At 36.7% G+C, this 21,658-nt stretch overlaps 1 protein-coding gene and 1 long non-coding RNA gene across 3 annotated transcripts; one reads left to right on the forward strand and one right to left on the reverse strand.

Annotated features, from left to right (window-relative positions):
- The first annotated feature begins 477 nt into the window (after window positions 1-477).
- Window positions 478-11,341, forward strand: LOC141587250 (AT-rich interactive domain-containing protein 2-like). Of its 2 annotated transcripts, XM_074408700.1 has the most exons (3): window positions 478-966; window positions 1,042-2,038; window positions 9,647-11,341. In XM_074408700.1, the coding sequence occupies exons 2-3, from the start codon at window positions 1,130-1,132 to the stop codon at window positions 10,487-10,489; spliced, it is 1,752 nt and encodes a 583-aa protein (XP_074264801.1). In that variant the 5' UTR covers window positions 478-966; window positions 1,042-1,129; the 3' UTR covers window positions 10,490-11,341. The 2 variants fall into 2 exon arrangements, with proteins under 2 accessions (XP_074264801.1, XP_074264803.1); XM_074408702.1 differs by having other exon boundaries at window positions 478-2,038.
- Window positions 11,342-18,984: 7,643 nt separating this feature from the next.
- Window positions 18,985-20,618, reverse strand: LOC141587251 (uncharacterized). Its single transcript, XR_012519735.1, has 2 exons — window positions 19,379-20,618; window positions 18,985-19,264 (listed from the first exon to the last, which is right to left on the reverse strand). It is a non-coding gene; the product is annotated as an uncharacterized LOC141587251 (long non-coding RNA).
- Window positions 20,619-21,658: the final 1,040 nt, after the last annotated feature.

Genomic DNA, 21,658 nt, shown 5'->3' on the forward strand with positions numbered 1-21,658 from the left:
CTACTAAATTAGGTCCGTTCCGTACCTTATGAATTTCTAAAATTTTAACCCTTCCATGACTCTTAAATTCTCAAATTTTAAATTTCTCAATTGTTATAAATCTTCGATATTATGGTTGTTGGTTGCAAATAGAAAAAAGAGAAAATAATTCTCATGAATATATAAGAACAAAGAGTTAGTTTGGTTACCAAATTATATGAATACCACTCTTTTTGAACTTGACCATCATCTATATTTTTGCTAAGTAGTAATAACTCACCCTTTTGAAATAGCCATCCTATGTAACCCCGTGCATTATGCACGGGTGTGAAAACTAGTTGATCATTTAAATTGATAAAATAGTAAAAATCGTCCATAAATGAACACTCCCAAAATTTATTAGTATGAGTAAAATATATATTGTTGAAAATAAACTCCCAAAATATATTAGCCACCATCCTAGTTGTCCTAAAAAAATCCACAATAAATTGTCCTAAGCCCAATTAAATTACTAGGGTTTTCTCCAAATCCCATCTTTGAACATTTCCAAGAAGCCATTGTGGCTTATAGTTTCATTTATACAAGTAATATAAGTAATTAACTAATTAACCCATAACCCCTTTTCTAATATCTCCTCAATAACACTACAAATTCCAGCTAATTCCATGTGATTATGTGCAAAGATATCCACTAATGAATAATTTCTCATTAAAATTCTTCATTTCTCCTCCCCATGTTTACATTTCAAGTTGAATAATATTATTACAAAGTGTGATAAGATCAATTTTTGAAAACTGATAAGATCAATTTTTTTTTTTGTTCATTTTTCATTTTAATTTTAATTTTTGATAGAATATAGACATAGGTTTCCTTTTTTATAAAACCCTTTTGGTTGAAATAACTGTCTGAGTTTCAGACACCAAAACTCAGGTGAATTTCCTGCAACAACCCAGAACACACAGTGGTTGCATGTTTCATAAACCCAAGGTATCACATTATTTACAACTATAAAGTTCCAATCTTTTTATGCCCATTTAATTCATTAGATTATATATGATGCAGGTTTGAGGGAGTAATTTCCCTCAAGATCAATACTTTTTGCAATTTTGAACCTCCCATTGTAGAATTTGATCATTAATTTAGTTGATTTATGGCCGGTTTATCGATTTTTGAAGACGGGTCTGAGGAGAAATGTAGTGGGAATAGCAGTGAATTGATGGATGTTTGTGTAGTAAACAATGATGATGATATTAATTGGGGTGATTGTGATGATAAATTGCGTTGTTTGTTTGATCAAATTCTTATGGTTTTGATGAGGGGTGTGTATGCCAAAAATGGGATTAGGCAAATTCCTGCATTGTTGGGCGACGGCCGACCTGTGGACTTGTTCAAGCTGTTCTGTTTAGTGAGGGATAGGGGTGGTTTTCGTTCGGTTTCAGAGGATAATTTGTGGGGTTTGATTGCTGAAAAGTTTGGGTTTGGTTATGAATTGTGTTCCTCTCTTAAACTAATCTATTTCAAGTATTTGGATGAGTTGGATCAATGGTTGAATAGAATTACTAGAGATAGGATATCGGAGAATGGAAGTTGGGAATGTGGTGGGAATTTGGGCATGTTGTCGTTAGAGTTAGAAAAACGATTTAGGGATTATTCTACAGACGGGAAAGAATTAGGAGAGAAGGAAGACGTATCTGGTTTTTATGATTTTTGTAATCATATGAATGCTGGAACTAGTAATGAATGGCAAAATGGCCTGATTGAATGTAAAGTTGATTATGACGATAACTTATGCAACCGAAATGACTTTGCTGGAAAAGCAAATCTATGTGCTTTTGACAGTTCTCGCAAGAGGAAGCGTGACGTATTTGTGGAAATGTTGAGTTGGATGATGAATGTTTCGAGAAACCCTGATCATTTTTTCAATGGAGAATCAGGAGAATGCTCCAAAGGAAAAGGAAATCAAGACCACGATCTTCGGTCAGTAGCTCTTTCAGTCCGGGAAGCAAGGTTACATAGGAAGTTTTCTTATTCCAACGATGAGCAATCTTCATTAAATCAGGTACAACTAATTTATTTGTTGTGAATGATTTCTGTTATGATGGTTGCATGAGATGAATCTACCTTCTATTTAGAGCCTGATAGTTGCATATCCCTTCTGTATGATATACTCTAATTTCAAATTATGGTTTGAATGATTGTGCTGTTCGTAAGAGTAAGGCCCATAGTGAGTGTTGCCGTCATCAGGGACAAAACCAGGAATTTATTTATGGTGTAGCAAGATTAATAAATTAACTTCCTCCTCACTTCATATGCTTCTTAATAATCGTCCATATGATTTTTTTTGGCTTCTTTTCATACGAGAACCGTATAAATGGCTTCATCTTTTTTCCCATGTGAATTCTATTAGCAATGTTTACAATGATAAACAACAGTTCCATATAGTCACCAAAATTAAAATAAGTTACGCAATATAACAAATTACTCCTACAAGTAATGATTTTCTGATTCATAATCTCGAAATAAGAACATGATTATATTATCTAGTACCCTCCAAACCCTCTCGATACTACTGTTAAATATGTAGTCCTAAGTTTGCACTCCGCCCCTTTACTGCGCTACTTCAGGAAGTCCATTGAAAAAAATTAAACCAACTTGCTCTTGATAATACTTGATCACTGGGGTCTGGCTATCCTTCGTTTGCGGTTGACGTTCTGGCCTTTCAGTGGCAATGGCGGGCTGTCTTCCGGACCGGGCAGCTAACACACTTAATACTAAGTAGTCTGTGTATCTGGTGACTTATTAGTGCATGGAGTCTAGGAGATATTTGGCCGGTTCTATTAAGATTTAGCCTATGACTTTTGATGCCTATGCATTATATTCTGAATTTTCTATAGCAACTTCATTGATGAGTGATGATGATTATGTGAATTTAGCATTCGCCATACCTGAAGCGGCGAAGTAACCGTGCTTCGGTCACCAATGGCGAGTTATTGGTAGTTTGGTACTGAATAAGTGATCCAAATACTTTTCTTTGCACCCGAGGTGTATGTAGAAATTTGAGAGAATGTGCATTTATAGTGTAACAAAAAAAATAATTTCCGTAGAGATTTATTTGGATTTGGTGTAGCAAATGCTATATCGTTAATGTTAACGGATCCGCTAGTGGCATTCATATTCTTTGATTCTCTCAACAGAAGGCCATGTTTATATATGGTTCATATGGATGTAACATATGCAGTAGTTTGTCTTAATTTGCTTAAGGCATGCAAAAGTGTAAACCATCTAATCACAGTATGCAATTTTTCTTATATATACGCTCCTTGTTTCTATCGTTTGCTTCATCTATTCATTTATGCTCACCCTGTTTGTTTTTTCGAATGGAGTCAAAGACTCATTGTTCTTTGGTTTTGGATTATGACGTAATTAAGCAAAATGACTCACTGAATCAGTTGCGCTTATTTTTTTTGTGAAGTAAGAGGCATTTGATTCAATTCTCTACACAATTGGTTATTTTGGGTCGTTTGAAAATAGTCTCTTTGTGTTGCTAACGTAGGGGTAAAGCCGCGTACATCTGACCCCTTATCGCAAATTTATCCCACAAATTTGCGGGATTCCTTAAGGCACATAGGTAATATTATTGGCTTTGCTGCAATTGGGCCTAGAGATACCTTAAAATAGATTGAGTGACAGACAAGAAGGAGACTTGAAGATGTTTCTTTAAAATTTAGAAAAAACTTAAGATAAAAAAATAGCTAAAAGGTTGCCTAATTCGTTATGAATACACTCTTATTGTGTCTATTATATAGATTTTCAGTAGCAGCCATGTTAAAATACGCTAGAACCGATTTGCAATTTGCTGTAGGTCAAGTGGGTCCGGTAAAGTAGGCTAGGGGGTGTTTGGTTCATTCACTAAAGGTATGAGGTATGGGTTTGGAATGAGTCAAACCCATACCAAGTGTTTGTTTCGCAAATTTGGAGGTTTCATAACCATACCTCAAACCCATAAAGTATGGGTTTCTCATACCCAAGGAGGGGGGTGGGTATGAGATTGATTCCCATGGATATCAAACTATAATAAACAAAAATGTGAAAATAAATATTATGACATATTGTAAATGAAATATTTTATAATTACTTGATTAAATCTTTATTTTTATGATTTTATATGTTAAAATTGTTATTTAAAGTATTAGATTTTACATATTTTAACTTTAACTCGGTTTCAAACCCTTACCGCTTACAATTGAAACAAACACAAGGTATGAGGAATGAAGTTCCAACCCCATACCACCCAGGTATGATTCCTGATTCCAAACTCATACCCATGTGCGAAACAAACGCCCCCAAAAGATTTATAAGGCTAGCTTCATCGCTAGATTTTTTTTCGGGTCTCAGCGACTTTGGCTGGACTATAGCAAAGTCTTAGAGTAAAGTACATGGAGTCATGGACTCTAGCACAGTCTTGGAGACTCAAATTTAAGACTCGTGAATAGTGAAATGTGAGTGGAAAGGTGGATCCTATGTATTGTTATAGATTTTCTTTTACAAGTCTTAAGGGATAAAGTAGAAAAAATGAGAGTCTAAATTGAGTCTTAAAAATAAAATAAAATATCGAATCTTAAGACTCGTTAGCCTAAGATATTAAGATGTCAATATAGTTTGGTGATGATTTGGATAGGAATATAGATTCTTCATGAAATATGATGGAGCATAAGATTAAAGAAGTAATGATAGAAGTGTTAGGAGAATCTAAGGGAGGCGCGCCACCAAATAAGGACACATCTTGGTGGAGCGAGGAAATGAGTCAAGTGATAAAGAAGAAGAGACACATGTATAAGCTATTGGGATAATGTAGAACCAGGGAGAATTAAGAGAAGTACAAGGAAGCTCGGAGGGAAGCAAAAAAAAAAAAAAAGCAGTGGAGGTCAACGAGAAATTGTATGCAAGATTAGATACGAAGGAGAGAGAAAGAGATCTATAAACTTGCTCGGATAAGAAACAAGAAGACGCGTGATATAGGAAGAGGTAAATGGGCGAAAGATAATTGATCACAAAGTAAGGGAATACTTTGATAATCTATTTGATGGGCAACAAGAAGAGAATATTAGGGATATACATATTCACCCAAACATGATTAATCGGGAATTTATGCGGAGAGTTCAAAAAAGTGAAGTCAAAGTAGCACTAAATATATGGGATTGAACAAAGCGGAAGGACCTAAATGACCGTGGGATTAAACCCGTGAGTCATACCAGGAGTTTGTGGGAAAGAGTGATAGAACAAAGACTTAGAAGGAAGGTGGGGATATCGGAGAACCACTTTGGATTCATACCCGGAAGATTGACTATGGAGGCGATTCGTCTTATAAGACAATTAAGGGAGAAATATCGGGACAAGTACTTTGGTAGGCATTAATAAAAAAAGGGTGCCGTGAAAATATATTGATCATTTGATCTTATAAAGGAAATGTATGAGGGAGCCACCACGAGTATATAAGGACTAATTGGGGAAAACAGAAGAGTTCCCTATTACGATTCGAGTGCAGCAAGGGAGAAATATCGGGACAAGTACTTTGGTAGGCATTAATAAAAAAAGGGTGCCGTGAAAATATATTGATCATTTGATCTTATAAAGGAAATGTATGAGGGAGCCACCACGAGTATATAAGGACTAATTGGGGAAAACAGAAGAGTTCCCTATTACGATTCGAGTGCATCAAGGTTTGGCCCTTAGTCCTTTGTTATTTGCTAATGTTATGGACAAATTGACGAGATCAATTCAAAATGAGGTTCGATGGTGCATGATGTATGCAGACGATATTGTGTTGATTTTGTGTTGATTGATGAAACAAAGGATGAAGTTGAAAGGAAATTGGTACTTTGGAGACACTTTAGAATCTCGAGGCTTTACTTTGAGCACAAAGAAGATGGAATATTTAGTCTTAATGTGGAGATAGTTTATGGTTCCGATTTTTTGAGGTATTTAGGATCTATTATCAATGGAGATGTGACTCATAAAATGGTGAATTAGATGGAGTTGTGGCTCATAGAATCAAAGCAGGGTGATTGAAGTAGAAAAGCGCCATAGGATTTCTATTTCTATGTGTACCTTATAGGTTAAAGGGTAAATTTATCGCACGATAATTAGGCCCGCACTACTATATGGTACTTCAGTGTTCGGGAGTAAAGCATGGACATGTACATTAGATGCGTATGAGATGCGTATGTGTGGCCACAAGCTAAAGAACGAGGTGGTCCGGGAGAAAGTAGGTGTTGCGTCGATTGAAGATAAGAAGAGGGAAACCCGTTTAAGTGGTTTGACAATGTACGGTGGAGATCACCAGAGAATGGATAACATTGTTAAAGAAGGGGAAGAGCGAAACAAACATGGATAATGGTGATTGAAAACGATACGAGTGTTTTGAGAATTATTGAGAGTATGGCAAAGGAGAGGGGTATTTTGGAGAGAAAGAATCCATGTTGAAGATTAGTTTATATATTTCTTTATCTTTTACTATCATTTTTACTTATATATTTATTTATTGATTTTTTTTACTTATACTCCTTTTTGTTTAACAATTCCGTTTTGCCACTTTAATCTTTGATCTTGGTTTCCACTTTTTTCTTATTTTGATTTGAGTTTTATAAACACACTTATTTTGTTAACCATTTATCTATTTTCTTTTCCTTTGTTAATTTACCTTTGACTATATGGCGGATTCAAACCTATACTAATTCAGACGATGATTCATGTTAGCCGACCTGACCCTAACCCTAACCTATGTTGGGACTAAGACTTTGTTGTAGTATTAGGATTAAAAGCATTTGGCCTTGTTGTGGCTGCATATCGACGTGGCAATTGTGTTTTTGTACCCTTTCGAACCGGGTTTGGGTTGGGTCGCTATCGGGATGGATCATTTCGAATCAGATGGGTGGGTTTTGAGTTAGGTCATTAACACTCCGTCTAATTAGTTTATCACATTACTTCAATTTTTGACCATTGAGTTTAGTTTTTGACCATTATTTGGTTTAGTTACGTCATTATTAAGTAAAACTAAAACCGAATACTAAATCGCTCATTTGATCCTTAATAAGCTTAATAATTGCCGGGTCATTAATTTAATCGGGTCAGGTTCATATCGGGTCGGGTTCGAGTTGAATCACTGATCATCGAGTCGGGTTGGGTTATCCGTTGCAACATTCTTGAATTCTACGGGGTTGGGTTTGCTTGGGTTCGGTTAGACTTGCGAGCTCTAGTTGCACATTGGTTCATGCTTTTGTCTATTTATTAGTGAATAACATACCTAGCTATAGAGTACATAAGACCTGATTTATCGAGTGTGTATGTGTTTCTTTTGTCATCATTAGCATTTTGGGTAAGAAAAAAAACACTGAACTCGTATATATAATGTTTCTGGCTTTACGCGAAGGGAATCTATGTTATTTGCCTAGGAGTTTGTTTTTTACATGTTTTCTTTTTGCTAGTGGTCATAGATAAAAGAAGATAGAAAATAATCTGGAGATGAAGCATAGATATAGGGCATTGGTGGTTTCTGGTGGTCGTAAAAGGTGGAAAGAGGAGGTGAAGGAGAATTATTACCTTCATATTGAGGTAATACATTTCTTAGGGAAGAGGTGGTACTATTACCCCCTTAATGGAGGGACTATCACACTATTATTACCTTCATATTGAGGTAATACATTTCTTAGGGAAGAGGTGGTACAATTACTCCATCCCCACCGAGCCCATATAGTCAACTCCTTTAAAATATGTAGTTCTAACTGCCCTTTTTGGAGGGGGTATGTATCATGGTACGAGATTTTGAGACAGATTGTGATACAAACGTCCCTTGTCTTATGTTGTGGCAACTGGCAAGGAGCCAAGGATGCATGCTTAAGGTCAAGTACTAGTGAGGGATCGGTCATTAGCACCGTCCTAACTGTGTATTAGAAAATTTAGTGTCTGTTGGGTAGTAACCCTAACATTATTGAATGACTTAAGACTAGTAACATATAGAGTTTTTATGTTAGATGTTATTAGAAGTAAATAATTAGGAGTTAGGTTTTGAATGGAATAAAGACTCTTTATGTAGCTAGGTAAGTTAGGACTTGGGACCTTATATAAATAAGGGTCATTAGTCATTGTTGGAAAGTAAGAGAGTGTATGCTTAATATCCCGAGTTAAGCATAGTTGGAAATCTTAGCTAGTAGCTAAGTGTTGGAGGATTGAGATTGTATTATTGTTAAGGTTTAAGAATAATAATACAAGTTGGGTTGTGGTTAAGTCCATAACAAAAATATTGTGTCTTTACCTTTTATATTATTTGTACCAAAAACCCCAACAGTGTCCATGGTCAACTTCTGAGGTACAGAAGCAATAATAGAAAGGGATCACAAGATTTCTATTAATTAAAGTAAGCAATGAGCAACAACAAAGTTTACCGTGGGAAGTGGATTTTCAATTACTAACACCTTCGTGAGAGGGTAATTTGATTGCATGTCTTTTGGTGTGAAACATTAGTAGTGAAAAATAGCACTCCAAAATCTAAATCTCTAGTAAACATTACAAAAAAACTACTGGTAAAGACTCGGAAATAAGCACGACAAATCCATCAAGTATAAGTACATGAAAATAAATTCGAAAGTACGTAGAAGTGAGTCCTCTAGGGTCCAAATATGCCGTCATACTATGCTTTCTTCTTGTGGCTGGGGCATTTTAAGGGAAGATCATTATGAGCTGGAGGATAATCAGGGTATTAAGGAAGAGAATAAAACGCAACAGATTGCAACTACAGACATTTTTCCAAAATCTTAAGATATGGCGGGCACAAATGTCTTACACGAATACGTGTCCAACAGACTTGTCTTGACTACAGTTTTAAGACCTTGACTAGAATTTTGGGACACAAGGACTATCATAATGAGTTTAGGGTATGGATATAAAGAGGTGTTAGAGACACGGGTATTGGTATGGCCTAGAAGTGAAGAGCGCAAGTATAGGATTTGACCTCTATATTGTTATAAATTAGTCCTTATTTCTTATCAAATTTGTTTGGCATGAATAAATTAGACCCATTTCTGGTCCGATTCGTTTCACCATAAGCCACTAGAAAAGTCAAGTGTCGTTTCCATTGGAGTTTGTTTGGAAACAATAATAGGGGTGGACGGGAGGGTGAAGGGAGATGAAGGGGAGGCAAGGGGAATGAAGTAATACAGTTTTTGTTCAAAGCTTTCGTACAATGGAAGGCTTCAGCTTTTGTTCAAAGCTTTTCTAAGTGTTCTCTTTTCAACAGTGATTTCTACACTCTGAAAGGGTAAAAAAAAAACATGCTGATAAACAAGTCACCGACTTCTTTTTTTGTGGGTGGAGTGTATGTACCCTAGTCTATCACTTTTATATTTATTAGTGATTTGCATTGGCAATATCCTCTGGCATATGAATTTTCATAAATTTGATAAATCTAGCTCCATTGAAGTCAAGGACTGCAGTTTAGTGTTCTCATGCTATTTTGTTTCTTCAATGCTTCTCTAGTAGAACTGTATTATGTGTGCTTTTAAAGCGCATTGTATTCTTGACCGGTGACTTTTAATTTTAAGTTTTATATTTCCCATGTGTTAAATTACCCGTCTTAAGTCATCGAGTTGTTCTAATTCTTCTAAATATGCAGAAGAAGCACAAAATGCATCCCTCCATGTTTGAAGTTTCTGACGAAGGTCTCCGTTGTAGTAAAAGGCTTTTGACGGTGGTGAAAGCTCCTGCTTGTCATTGTTGCAAGTCTGGCCCAGACAACCCATGTAAGTTAGAGAGTGATTCTAGGCTCCCATCCGAGAATGGGCCTCATATAGAGGAGCATGTGAGTACCGATTTGCCAACCTCCAAGAAAATAGTTGTGCCGGTGCCGGTTGATGACGATGTTCCCCCGATTGAGAATCATGTCTTAGTAGGGCCTCGTTTTCAAGTTGACGTACCTGTTTGGACAGGTATTGCTTTAGAGAGTGATTCTAAATGGGTTGGCACTCAAACATGGGTTCCTGATTACCAAGATGAATTATCCGGAAAGGGCAGGCCGGAATTTTGCAAATGCCGGTTTCCAAGTTCTGTGGAATGCCATAGGTTTCATATTGCAGAGAGCCGGTTTAACTTGAGAAAGAAACTCGGGGTGGCGTTCTATCATTGGAAATTTGACCGAATGGGCGAAGAAGTATCTCTTTCTTGGACAATAGAAGACGAGATGAAATTCAAGCACATTATGAGGTTGAATATACCACATCTAGGAAAGTCACACTTCCGTAAGAAGAGGAGAACCGACTTAGTTAGCTACTACTTTAATGTTTACCTTATCAATCGTAGAACTTACCAAAATCGGGTGATTCCAAAGGAAATAAATAGTGATGATGACGAAACAGAGTTCGGGTCAGTGGGTGAAGCATTTGGGTGCAATGCAGTCAAAGGTTTGAGATCGGAACAACTTGTATGTTACCAAAATGAGCAAGTCTTTGATTTTGATTAATCCCCTCGTTCAAAATGTGATGAGCTTTGCTTTGGACGAAACGAGCTGCAACTTCTTTTACATGGAGGTATTTGCTACATCACATGAGATGTTCCGAGTCATATTCATGCTTTTGGGTGAGTTAGATTGGGTCGGATCAATTTCGGTGCAGACAGTTTTGCTAGGTCTAGGTCTAGCTGAGTCCAAGGGCTTGGAGATGGGTAAAGAACGGAAATTTGATGCTTCTTTGTACATCAATTTAGTTTCAAATTTTGTTTTAGGTACAGAAAGTTTCAAATTTAGCTTAGGACATGGTCACTTTGTAAAATGATGGGAGTTTTGCACATGGTGCCCTTGAGGTTTGCTATTTTGCACGAAATACCCAAAATTTTGATCCGGAAAATTTTAAGAGGTCATAACTCGTGTTTACGGGATCAGAATGTGACGATTTTTTTTTTCAAATAAATCGTCTTTTCGAGAACTACGATTTGAAAAAAAAAATCGAGTTTGGAATTCGTGACCAAGAGATATGGTTACTTAAAGTTTGTTCGGTAAAAAAATTGACATACCTAAACTCCTAGCCACGGGATCCAAATACGACAATTTTATTTTTCAAATTGTAGAGGTTCTCGAAAAGACGATCGATTTGGGAAAAAAAAACCGTCACATTCTGATCTCGTAAGCACGAGTTATGGCCTTTTAAAGTTTTTCGAATCAAAATTTTGGTATTTCGTGCAAAATGGCAAACCTCAAGGACACCGTGTGCATTTTCCGAATGAACTATTTTTTTAAACGGTGACTATAAAACTACCCAGTTTTGAAGATTTTGTGTATTCGGTTTTTCAATTAGTTACGTCATATATTATTTTTCAATTAGTTTCACATTTAACGTACGTCCTAGTTATTTATTTACCTTTGGTGTTACAAAGACCAAGGAAAGAGAAGTGGTCAAATCATTGGATGACAAGTGAACCAAATTGAGGAGTGTGCATGATCAAATTAGGTAACAAAGGCATTTCCAAAATAAAAAGATAAATAAAATAATTGATTAAGACATCCAAAAATGAAATAAGTAAATAAATGACCGAGAAGAAGAGAGTATTATTTTTAAACTAGTTTTAATCCCGTGCAAAAATTGCACGGGGTTACTTATTAAACAATTGTTATTATTAAATTATGAATGAAGAAAATGTAGAAATATTAAAATTCAAATATACAAAATTATAAGTAAGAATATCAATCGACAATATTTAATATAGTAAAGACAATAACATTAATACAGTCGTTATTACATGAGACGGTTTTACACGGTGAGACGATTTCGTTGTATATAAAAACAACTTAGTTATTAGTATTAGATAAATAGTTTATTTGTAGAAATAAACCGTCTCACAGGGTGATCCGTCTTACTCTATAATTCGTGTCAATCTAAATAGGCTGAATAACAAACTGTTGGCTCAAAATTTAAATATGATTAAAATAGGTTTAAACAACCTATCGCCAAAGCTCCCACCTTCACCTAATAGTAGTAAATCAGTAATGCTAACTTAACATACTTCACACGCCTCTTTCTCCCTCGCTCTCTCTCATCAAACACACCGTCACCAGTCACCGTCATTATATCACTCCCTCAAACTCATTCTCTCACTTCTGTCTCAACTTTATCTCTCGTAAATCTCATGGATTCATAGTCCCTATAATTTCTCTCTACAATCCTCCTTCTTTAAACAATATATCATCTCCTTACTCGATAATGTTTACCTAATTGTCAATCTCTCTCACTATCAGCTATGTTGGTTTCATTTTTTTTTCATATTTCTGTGATTTTTTTCTATTCAATTTCTCATAGATCTGATGGTTATTTTTCTAAAAGTTGATTTTTTATTTTTTTATAAATTATAAAATTATTAGGTGAATATCATAGATCTAATGAGTATTGTTTTTTTAAATAAAATTACTCAATATAAGTAAGTATGTGTTTTTAAATAATATTCTTTTTACTTTATTTCGTTGCTATATTATGTTTAAATTATTTTTTTCATTTCTTTAAAACTTATTTTCGTTAATTTTTAAAAAATCCCATATTTTAAATGTAATCTTCCCCTTTTTTGAAGTTTCTTTATTTTATTTTTTTGACAAAACAATAGAGTATTTCTAAGAACAGAAATCAATCTATTAAATTTAAATGACTTGGATATTTTTTGAAGAATATTTATCAATTAAATTCCTAAATCTTATTTTTTATATAAGTTTTTTATGGTTTAATGGCATATTTTTCCTATACTAAATTACGGTATTTTTAAAGAGAATTTTTTGAAATAAATTGTTAAATTTAGTTTTCGGATTTTTTTTGAAGATTTTAAAACAATTTTTTCAAAAAACATACGTAATTTTTAGATGTTAAATATTTGTAATCACTTTCTTGAGATCATTTAAAAGATGTTCCGGGTGTAATTCCGAAGCAGAGTTGTGACCACGTGAGCTTGTTGAATGATGTCGTTGCTTGACTCTTCCTTTCGCTCTCTCCTGAAAAGATGAACAAACTGAGGGCTCGGCTTGGTACCGAGCGTACTCACTCCGACGCTCAAGTCAGTAAACTTAAAGAGATAAGTTGTGTGTTACTTGGCAAAATATATTGTAGAGAGATAAGAAAGTTTATACCAGATTATTAGTGAGTTTTAGGATAGATTTCGGATCCTTTTCTCAATGAGAGAAGTGGAGTATTTATAGACTTTCACCTTTTGTCACGTAGTGGCCAAGTGGCTAGCAGGTGGAAAGACTGTTCTACCCTCGGCCGAGGGACCCATGGCAGGCCGGCTGGCCTGGTTGACTCCATGCCGAGGGGACTGGATGTGAGTACGCGGATATGCCTCTCGGCCGGCTAGTTGCCGAGACCGAGACCCAAGTGACAGGCCGACAGGCTGCGTCGGTTAGGCTGTCTAATACGTTGACTTGCTTTGACCTTCCTCAATATGTTGACTCGGTCAGCGGGTGCAGAATATGCCCCATCAAAAGAATTGGATTATATTAATTCAAATTAGATTAGCTTAGATTATATGGAGTATTAATACATTGATTTTATTATAAAAAAACGTGCAAAATAAACTCAAAATCGTTTTCTTCGGAGTAATTTTTCAGATTAGAATTGGGTGGAGGAGATGAGAGGAGAAAGGGTAATTAAATGGGGTATAGAACATGGTGGGTCCTATATTGGCCAAATTTCTAAAAAATTTCAACCAATGGGAAGTTTTGAAAGAACCTAGCTTTTATACTAGGTAGATTTTCTGCTCATTTATATTTATATTTATATTTATATTTATATTTATATTTATATTTATATTTATATTTATATATACCTCCTTAAATAGTTAAAACCATTCAATTTTATGGGCTCTAAACTAGTACTCCCTCTTATTCACTGTTTTCTTCCCTATTTCCTAAAACGGATTATTCAGGTTTTCTTCCCCTTTCTTATTTTGGAAACTTTTACTCTTATTTTATTCATTCCTCTCTCTTATCACCAAACTCACCCAACTCTTTTACCCATATTTTATTACTTTTCTTAATGTTTTGGTCCCACAATTCCTTATTTAACTCCTAATTATTCCTTCATCTCTCTCATCACCAACCCCGCCCAACTCTTTTACTCTTATTTTATTCATCGCCTTAATACTCGTGCCAACAAACAAAGGGAAGAAAACCCTGAATAGGAGGGAGTATCAATTAGGGGTGTTAATGAGCCGAGCCGAGCTCGAGCTTAGCCTTGCTTGGTTTTTGCTCAACAACCAAAACTCAAGCTCGAACCGATCTCGAGCTTACTTCAGCTTATAAAAAATGTGCTCATTATCAAGTTTGCGAGCTTCGAGCTCGAGCCAAACTCGAGCTCAAATCGAGCCTATATATAATGTTAATATTTTTTTTTCCTTTCAATATTTTCAATAATAAGGCTCGAAGGTTATATGTAAAATTTGGTAAATCAGTGAAACATTTGATATGTGTGATACAAAGATATAATCATGATAAAATATTTTTATAAAATATGAGCAATATCTAATCTAATCACACAAGTTCGGGCCGCTCGCGAGCTTTTTGAGTCGAGCTAACGTTTGCTCAACTTGACTTGTTAAACTCTCGAGCCGAGCCTGAGTTCGAGACGATCTCTCATGAGCCGAGCTTTAACCGAGCCGATCTCAAGTTGCTCGCGAGCTAGCTGTCTCGTCTCATTCTCACCCCTAGTACTAATTAATTGACTCGTTATTATATGTACGAATCTAAAACTATTTTTTTAATCAACGCATTTGGACCTGGTTCAGATCTCGTTAAAGTATCATGCTCTTCCCAGAAGATAATTTTAGAAAAACGAATATGAAAAATTGACGAAATTTCAAAAATTGACAAAACCGCAAGTTCGACAAACTAACTCAACAAGTTACAAATCTATGCTAAATTAATAATAAAAACTAAGGTTCTGTTTGGAAAAACTAACTGAAAAGATAGCTGAAAACTGAAAAACTAGCTGAAAATTAAGAGCTGGTAATGTGACTGATTATATGAAAAAAAATGTTTGGCAAATTAACTGAAAATGTAGCTTATTTTGATGAAATGACGAAAAAAGATATAATAACTATTTAATATTATAGATTGAAGGGGTAAAAGGGGAATATAATAAATTAGGATCGGATACCTGAAATCCCAAATGCTACTCTAGGTAGCATTTCATTTCAGATAACTTATAAGCTACTTGCTAAACACTTGCAAAAATATAAGCTACCTGAAATTTTGGTCAAATAAGCTACTTTGACCAAATAAGTTACCTGAAATGCTCTGCCAAACAGAGTCTAATACTCCCTCCTATTCACTCATTTCCTCCCTCTTTCCGTTTTCATGATAATCGGATTTTCTTTCCTCTTTCCTTTTTTGGAAAGTTTTATTGTATGATCAAAATCAATTGTATGTAGGGTAGAGTGTTTTGTGTGATCCAAAATCATTTTCTTATTTCTTGTGCAAAATGAAATGGAGAGAAATGAATGAATATGGGGGAGTATGATATAAGGGCAATAAGGTCATGTTCTTTTGGACTGAAATTGTCTGAACTGAACTAAATAGAGCTGAACTGATAATAATAGTAATAGTAATAGTAATAGTAATAGTAATAGTAATAGTAATAATAAAAATAGTAAAAATAGTAATAATAATAATAATAAAGGGTAATTTGATAACTTATACCGTGAATAAGTCACTTTTTCAAATCTTATACCTAAGATAACTTTCTTTAAAATTTTATACCTAAAATAACATTTTCTTCCAAACTTGATACCAAATCTGAAAAAAAAAAAAGCCTTGAATTGATAATCTTACCCTTACCCGTATTATACTTGAACTGAATAAATGAATAACCCGCACTTGTATCCGCGAACTATTATGTGAACCACACCTCCCCACGGCCCGCAACTGTTAAACTTTTCAAACGCGTCCCCGCCCTGAGGGGACCTGTTGACCCGCCAAATTACCTATCACCTCACAAAATAATTTTTAAAAATATAAATATTGAATCTAAAACATATTAATCTCGTACTAATAAGTTTCCGCAAAATTGTCTAGCATCTCGTACTGGTAAAAGGCACAAGTGAAGGGTCTGGTTGCGTTTCACTTGGGCTATCAAAATCAGACGACATTGTAGTAGAAGAACCTCCACAGCCACTTTCCACTGGGGGGTGTATTAGATTTCATATTTTCATCGGTCATTAGCTAGGGGTTTCATTGGTCCGGGACCGGACCAGGCCGGACCAAAGTTTGTGGATCGAAAACCAAATAAGGGTAAAATGTTGGATAGTGGACCAGACCATACTTTTATTGGTCCGGTCCGGTCAGGACCAAATAAATACATGGACCGGACCATATGGACCAAACAATTGATTTGGTTCTTTGCTTTATTATTTCTACGATGAATTTAATTTATATTAGAGAGTTAGGGTTTAGTTTGTTAATCCGTATGATAGTAGAATATGTCAAAAAAAATATATAACAAAATACTATTGTCATATTAAGAGAAATATTTGTTAATTATACCTTTTTAATGATTTTCGTTACATAAGTTGGGTCCACGGTCCGGTTTGGACTTAATTATACCTTTTTAATGATTTTCGTTACATCCTAGTAAGTCCAACAGCAAATTTCAAACAAAGAGCCTCATTTTATTTTGTATGTAGAGGCAAAAAATAAAGCAAAGAGGTTCAACCGCTATACAAGTATAGAACACTCCGGTTTGGGCTTTTTATCTGAGTTATAAATTTTTATTTTTTATTTTTATATAGTATAAATTTGTTTAGGTTTATGAGTAAGGCGGATATAAGCGGAGTGAGGACATGCGGGGCGGGGCGGAGTGGTTTGGGGCGGGTCTTATGTGATACCTGCACCCGCCCCACAACCAGGGGAGAAGCCACCTAGTAGCAAGGTGTCACGGTCCGGTACTTTTGCCGAATCGTGGCGCGCACCCTTGCCCGGCTCAAGGCAAGATGCAAGCGACAAGGATCTTCGTACTAGTGAAGGATCGCTCACTAGCACGATACTCGGGTCTCGGCAACACTCGACGGGATTGCAACGAGAGCGTCAAGCACTAGTGTTTGTCAAGCACTAGGCATTCGTAATCGGTCTCGGGTGTGTGAGTCGGGATCCTAGTGTCGATCCCACAAACACGGCTTGTTAGTAAAGTGAAGGCAAAGAGTCGTTCATAACAAAGCAACAACAAGCAACACGAAGGCACAAGGTAGGAAGCATATTTTCATTCATTAGTACTCCCTAAAGAGGGAAATTTGATATTTACATCCTGGTAGCAGGAAACATTGAAAGTGTAGAATAGCGATATACCTATTTATGAAAAGAAAAGTTATGCTAACTATGCTAAACTAGGAAAGTATTTACTAAAAATATACAAGGGAAATGAAATTACATATGCATGAATAAATCTAAGGGTTCGAAGTGTACGGATCGTCACACTCTCCCCCCACCTAATCTGTTGCCGCCCTCGGCAACACAAAAATCTTGAATGGTGCTTCAGTGACACATCCTCGGTGAGCTCTGACTGTCCCTGCAGTGTTGGGGCTTGTCTTGTACAACTCGGCTTGAATGTGCGCTTCGTCCTGAACAATGACTGGCATCTTCGTCCCTTCAAGGATAGGCTGGAGTTCCTTGACATAGAAGCTGCCGAACATCATGTTCTCCAAGTCCACCACGTGCTCCTTGTCTCTCGGGAAAGTCCACTTTTGCCGCTGCTTGAAAAGACCTCTCTCGGGATTTCTTCAAGTATTGGCTCCAACGGACCTTCATCTTGTCTTTCGTCACTTCAGCACCTGCATTACAGAACGCGGGAGGTTTCCAGGACGCCGAATCAACATTTCGGCACGGCCCCCTGATGGTACGAGGCCTTCTCCCACGGGTCGGCTGGCCCTCAAACCAGGACGTCGATTCAACACATCGACGCGGCCCCCTAATGTCACGAGGCCTTCTTCTTTGGGTATTTCGACCCTCGTTGTCTACTCCTCGGTGAGGTGGTAGACTCTCCTTTTGTCTCCCAGGCCACTTAGCAGCGTAGTTAGCCGGGGTTTTGTTCGCCCTCGGTTCCACCGAACCTTTAGGCATTCTCCAAGGTTTCATCCCACGTTTCGGCGTCGGTATCACCCTCATAGCCGATATTCGATTCTGCACCTTGTCTTCGTCGCCGTCTACCGTCTTCACTACGATAGACCCCATTAGTAGCATCGATCCGTCACTCGGTTTCAATATTGCCAATGCTTTCTGAAAGAACTGCATCCCGAGTACTAACTTGAAGTCATCCAGCGGAACGGTGGTGAAGTCGAGCTCCCTTGCCCACTCACCCACTTGGACCGCGACCTTCTTAGCCACTCCCTGGATGCGTCTCGATTTCCCATTGACCGGCTTCAGGCAGCTGTTAGCATCCCGCAAAATTAGCCCCAACCGATCAGCTTCCTCTTTAGTAACAAAGTTAGGCGCCCGAGTCGATCAAGGCTCGTGCTTGCTCCCCATTCACCATAAAGTCCACGTACATGAGCCCGTTGGATTTTTTGGCGCAGGAATATTCGTACTTCTCCATCGCGCTAATCCTTTGAAGTGAGCCCATCCGTGGTTGGTCTTCACCATCACTCGAGTCTTCGTTATACTCTTGGTGATAGTCGGCCAACGCCCCATCAAGACGTTCTTGAGCCCCCTTTGGCATCTTCTTGAACATGGCATTGAACTCCGCTTTGTTCGGACAATCGGCCATCTTGTGAGTAGGGCTAAGCAAAACCGGGTACCCGATACGGTTTTCAAAACCGTATCGGGTACCCGGTTTCGAAAACCCCATTTTTTTGGTTCCGGATACGATACGGTTTAACCGGGTATACGGTTTTCGGGTACCCGGTTAAACCGTATACACGAAATGCGGGTATACGGATACGGTTATCTGAATTTTCTATTAAAAGCAATGGAAACACAAATGCACGGATACTCACTACTGAGTAGCACCAGCCACCCTGTAGCATTGCAATGTCTTTTTAAGGCCAAATAAAGGCCTATAAGTTACAAGTTCAAAGTTCAAAAAACATAAAACACAATTCGAGAAAATATTACACGTCTTACAAAAGATCGTCTATCAAATACGCAATACAGTCAAATTGTCTAATACTCGAAACAAAACAAAGCAAGCTAAGTAGTAAGGCACTAAGGCTTCAATTCTTCAAGATTCTGTTTCCTCATCGACCATGATGACAGGATGTTGTATGATCAAGTCTTTCATATCTACAATTACAAATTAACAAACATTGAAATTAAGGAACAAACATTGAAATTAAGGAGATACAAAAAAAAGGTAAAACTTCAAATATAAAAACAAAGTTTGAAATAAAACTAAACCTTCTTGTAGTCTTTCCATTTCATTCATGGCATCTTCTATGACAAGAGGAGAATTAGTAGTCCGGAGCCAATCTTGTGCACATATAAGGGCCTCCACCGTTGATGGAGCTAAGGAAGTACGAAATGAATCTAATATTCGACCCCCCGTGCTAAAAGCCGACTCGGAAGCTACGGTAGAAACTGGGATGGCAAGCACATCTCTAGCCATCAAAGAAAGTTTGGGATATCTTTTTTGATTATCTTTCCACCATTGTAATACATTAAAAGATGGATCCCTACTTTCCCGGTCATCTTCTAAATACTTCTCCCACTCCGTTTTTTTTTCACAACTCCACCACCCATTTCTCTTTCAAATTTATCACCCATAAGGGAATCAAAATTGGACATATCATTACTCTCACACTCTTTTGACCTAACTTCCTTAGAAGTGGTAGTAGTAGAACTTGAAGAGCATGAAGCTTCTTTGGCAGCCGTAGGGGAAGCATAGAAGTCGAAAAGAGATTGGAAAAAGTAACTAATATTCAAGGACAACATTTTACCCTTTTCCTGCCCATATGCTTTTTTCACCATCCAGTCAACATACCCAAACTTGCATCTTGGGTCAAGGATTAGAGATACAAACAAAAGCAAATTGAGATTCTCAATTTTACCCCAATATTTGTCATATTTCACCTTCATTTTTGCTGCCATTGTTTTAATGCCTTCATTTTCATGGAGAAGATGTTCAGATATTACTTGTCCAACACCAAATATCACATCTACAAAGCTATTACTAGTGACATAACGGGATCCCGACATTTTCAAAGTGGCATCATAAAAAATTTTCAAGAAAGGTAGAAAGTAAGACACTTCTTTTCAATCACTAGCTAAAAGGGGTTCTTTAAGCTTTCTCATTTCTTTTTGAAGTTGAGTGTCTTTATTAAGAAACAAACCAAATGCCTTTTTAAACTTCATGGCAGTGTCTAACATCAAATAAGTGGAGTTCCACCTAGTCTCAACATCTAAGCATAAAAGACTTTTAGTAGAAATTTTTTCCTCACGAGCACAAGCCATAAACTTCTGGGTTCTTGTCGGCGGAGACCTTACAAATTTAACTAAAGTTCGGATTTTGACAATTGACCTTTCCAGATCAGACAAACCCTCTTTCACTACTAAGTTCAAGATATGAGATGCACATCTCATATGCAAATATTTACCTTCCATAACATCACATTCTGAATTATTGAACTTCCTTCTTAAATAATCAACAAAGAACATCATTAGAACTAGCATTGTCTACGGTGGCGTCAATACATTTTTCAAATCCCAACCCAAAAGACATTTCTCAATACTTTGACCAATGACCTTACCCGAGTGACCCGGAATCTGACAAAAATTAATGATCCTTTTATGCAAATTCCAATCGGCATCAATAAAATGAGCAGTTAAACACATGTAGCCTAAATTTTGGCCCGAAGTCCAACAATCAGTTGTGAGACAAACTCTAGAAGACATGTTTTCAAAAAACTCTTGTAGTTGTGTTCTTTTTTCAAGGTACAGCTGATAACAATCTCTAGCAACGGTAAAACGCGAAGGATAACAAACTGAGGATTCATATCCTTGCAAAACCCCTTAAATCCCTCTCCTTCAACCGTTCTAAAAGGCAATTCATCAATTATTATCATCTTAGCAAGTGATGATCTAATTTTTTCTTGATCAAAACTCCACACAGAAGGAACATCAACAGTTTGGGTTGTACCATCATCATTCACAACAGTTCTAGACTCCAAAGTAATAAGTTTTTGTTTCTTATCAACATTTGCAGGCAGCTTTTGACAACGACCTAAATGATTGCTTATTGTCCCAGTTCCATTACTAGACTTACAGCTTATTATCTTGCTACAATGTATGCATTCAGCAAAATCGCGAACCTTAGCTTGCACATAATGATCTCAATGAGGTGATTGATTTTTTCTATTTCTAACAAAAGGCTGACCAGGGCACCAGATATTACTTACATTGCTAGAACTAGAAGGGATTTTTGGTGGTCTCGCTCTCTTTTGCTTGGTGGACGTCTGAGGATTTCCTTTCGATCGTTTATTTGAAACTTCTTCAAAGTCCTCCTCATCATGGTCCTCAACATCAATGACTCTTTCATCAATGTGATTGAAGGTGTCATTATCGTCATGACTCGATTCCATTCCTACGAAATAAGAAACATATTAAAATCAAAATACATATTGTGAAACCAATAAGTCAAAATAAAACACTTTTATGTCGAAAATGTTGCATATTAAAATC

Source organism: Silene latifolia, chromosome 6 (genome assembly GCF_048544455.1).
Source record: "Silene latifolia isolate original U9 population chromosome 6, ASM4854445v1, whole genome shotgun sequence".
Taxonomy (NCBI): domain Eukaryota; kingdom Viridiplantae; phylum Streptophyta; class Magnoliopsida; order Caryophyllales; family Caryophyllaceae; genus Silene; species Silene latifolia.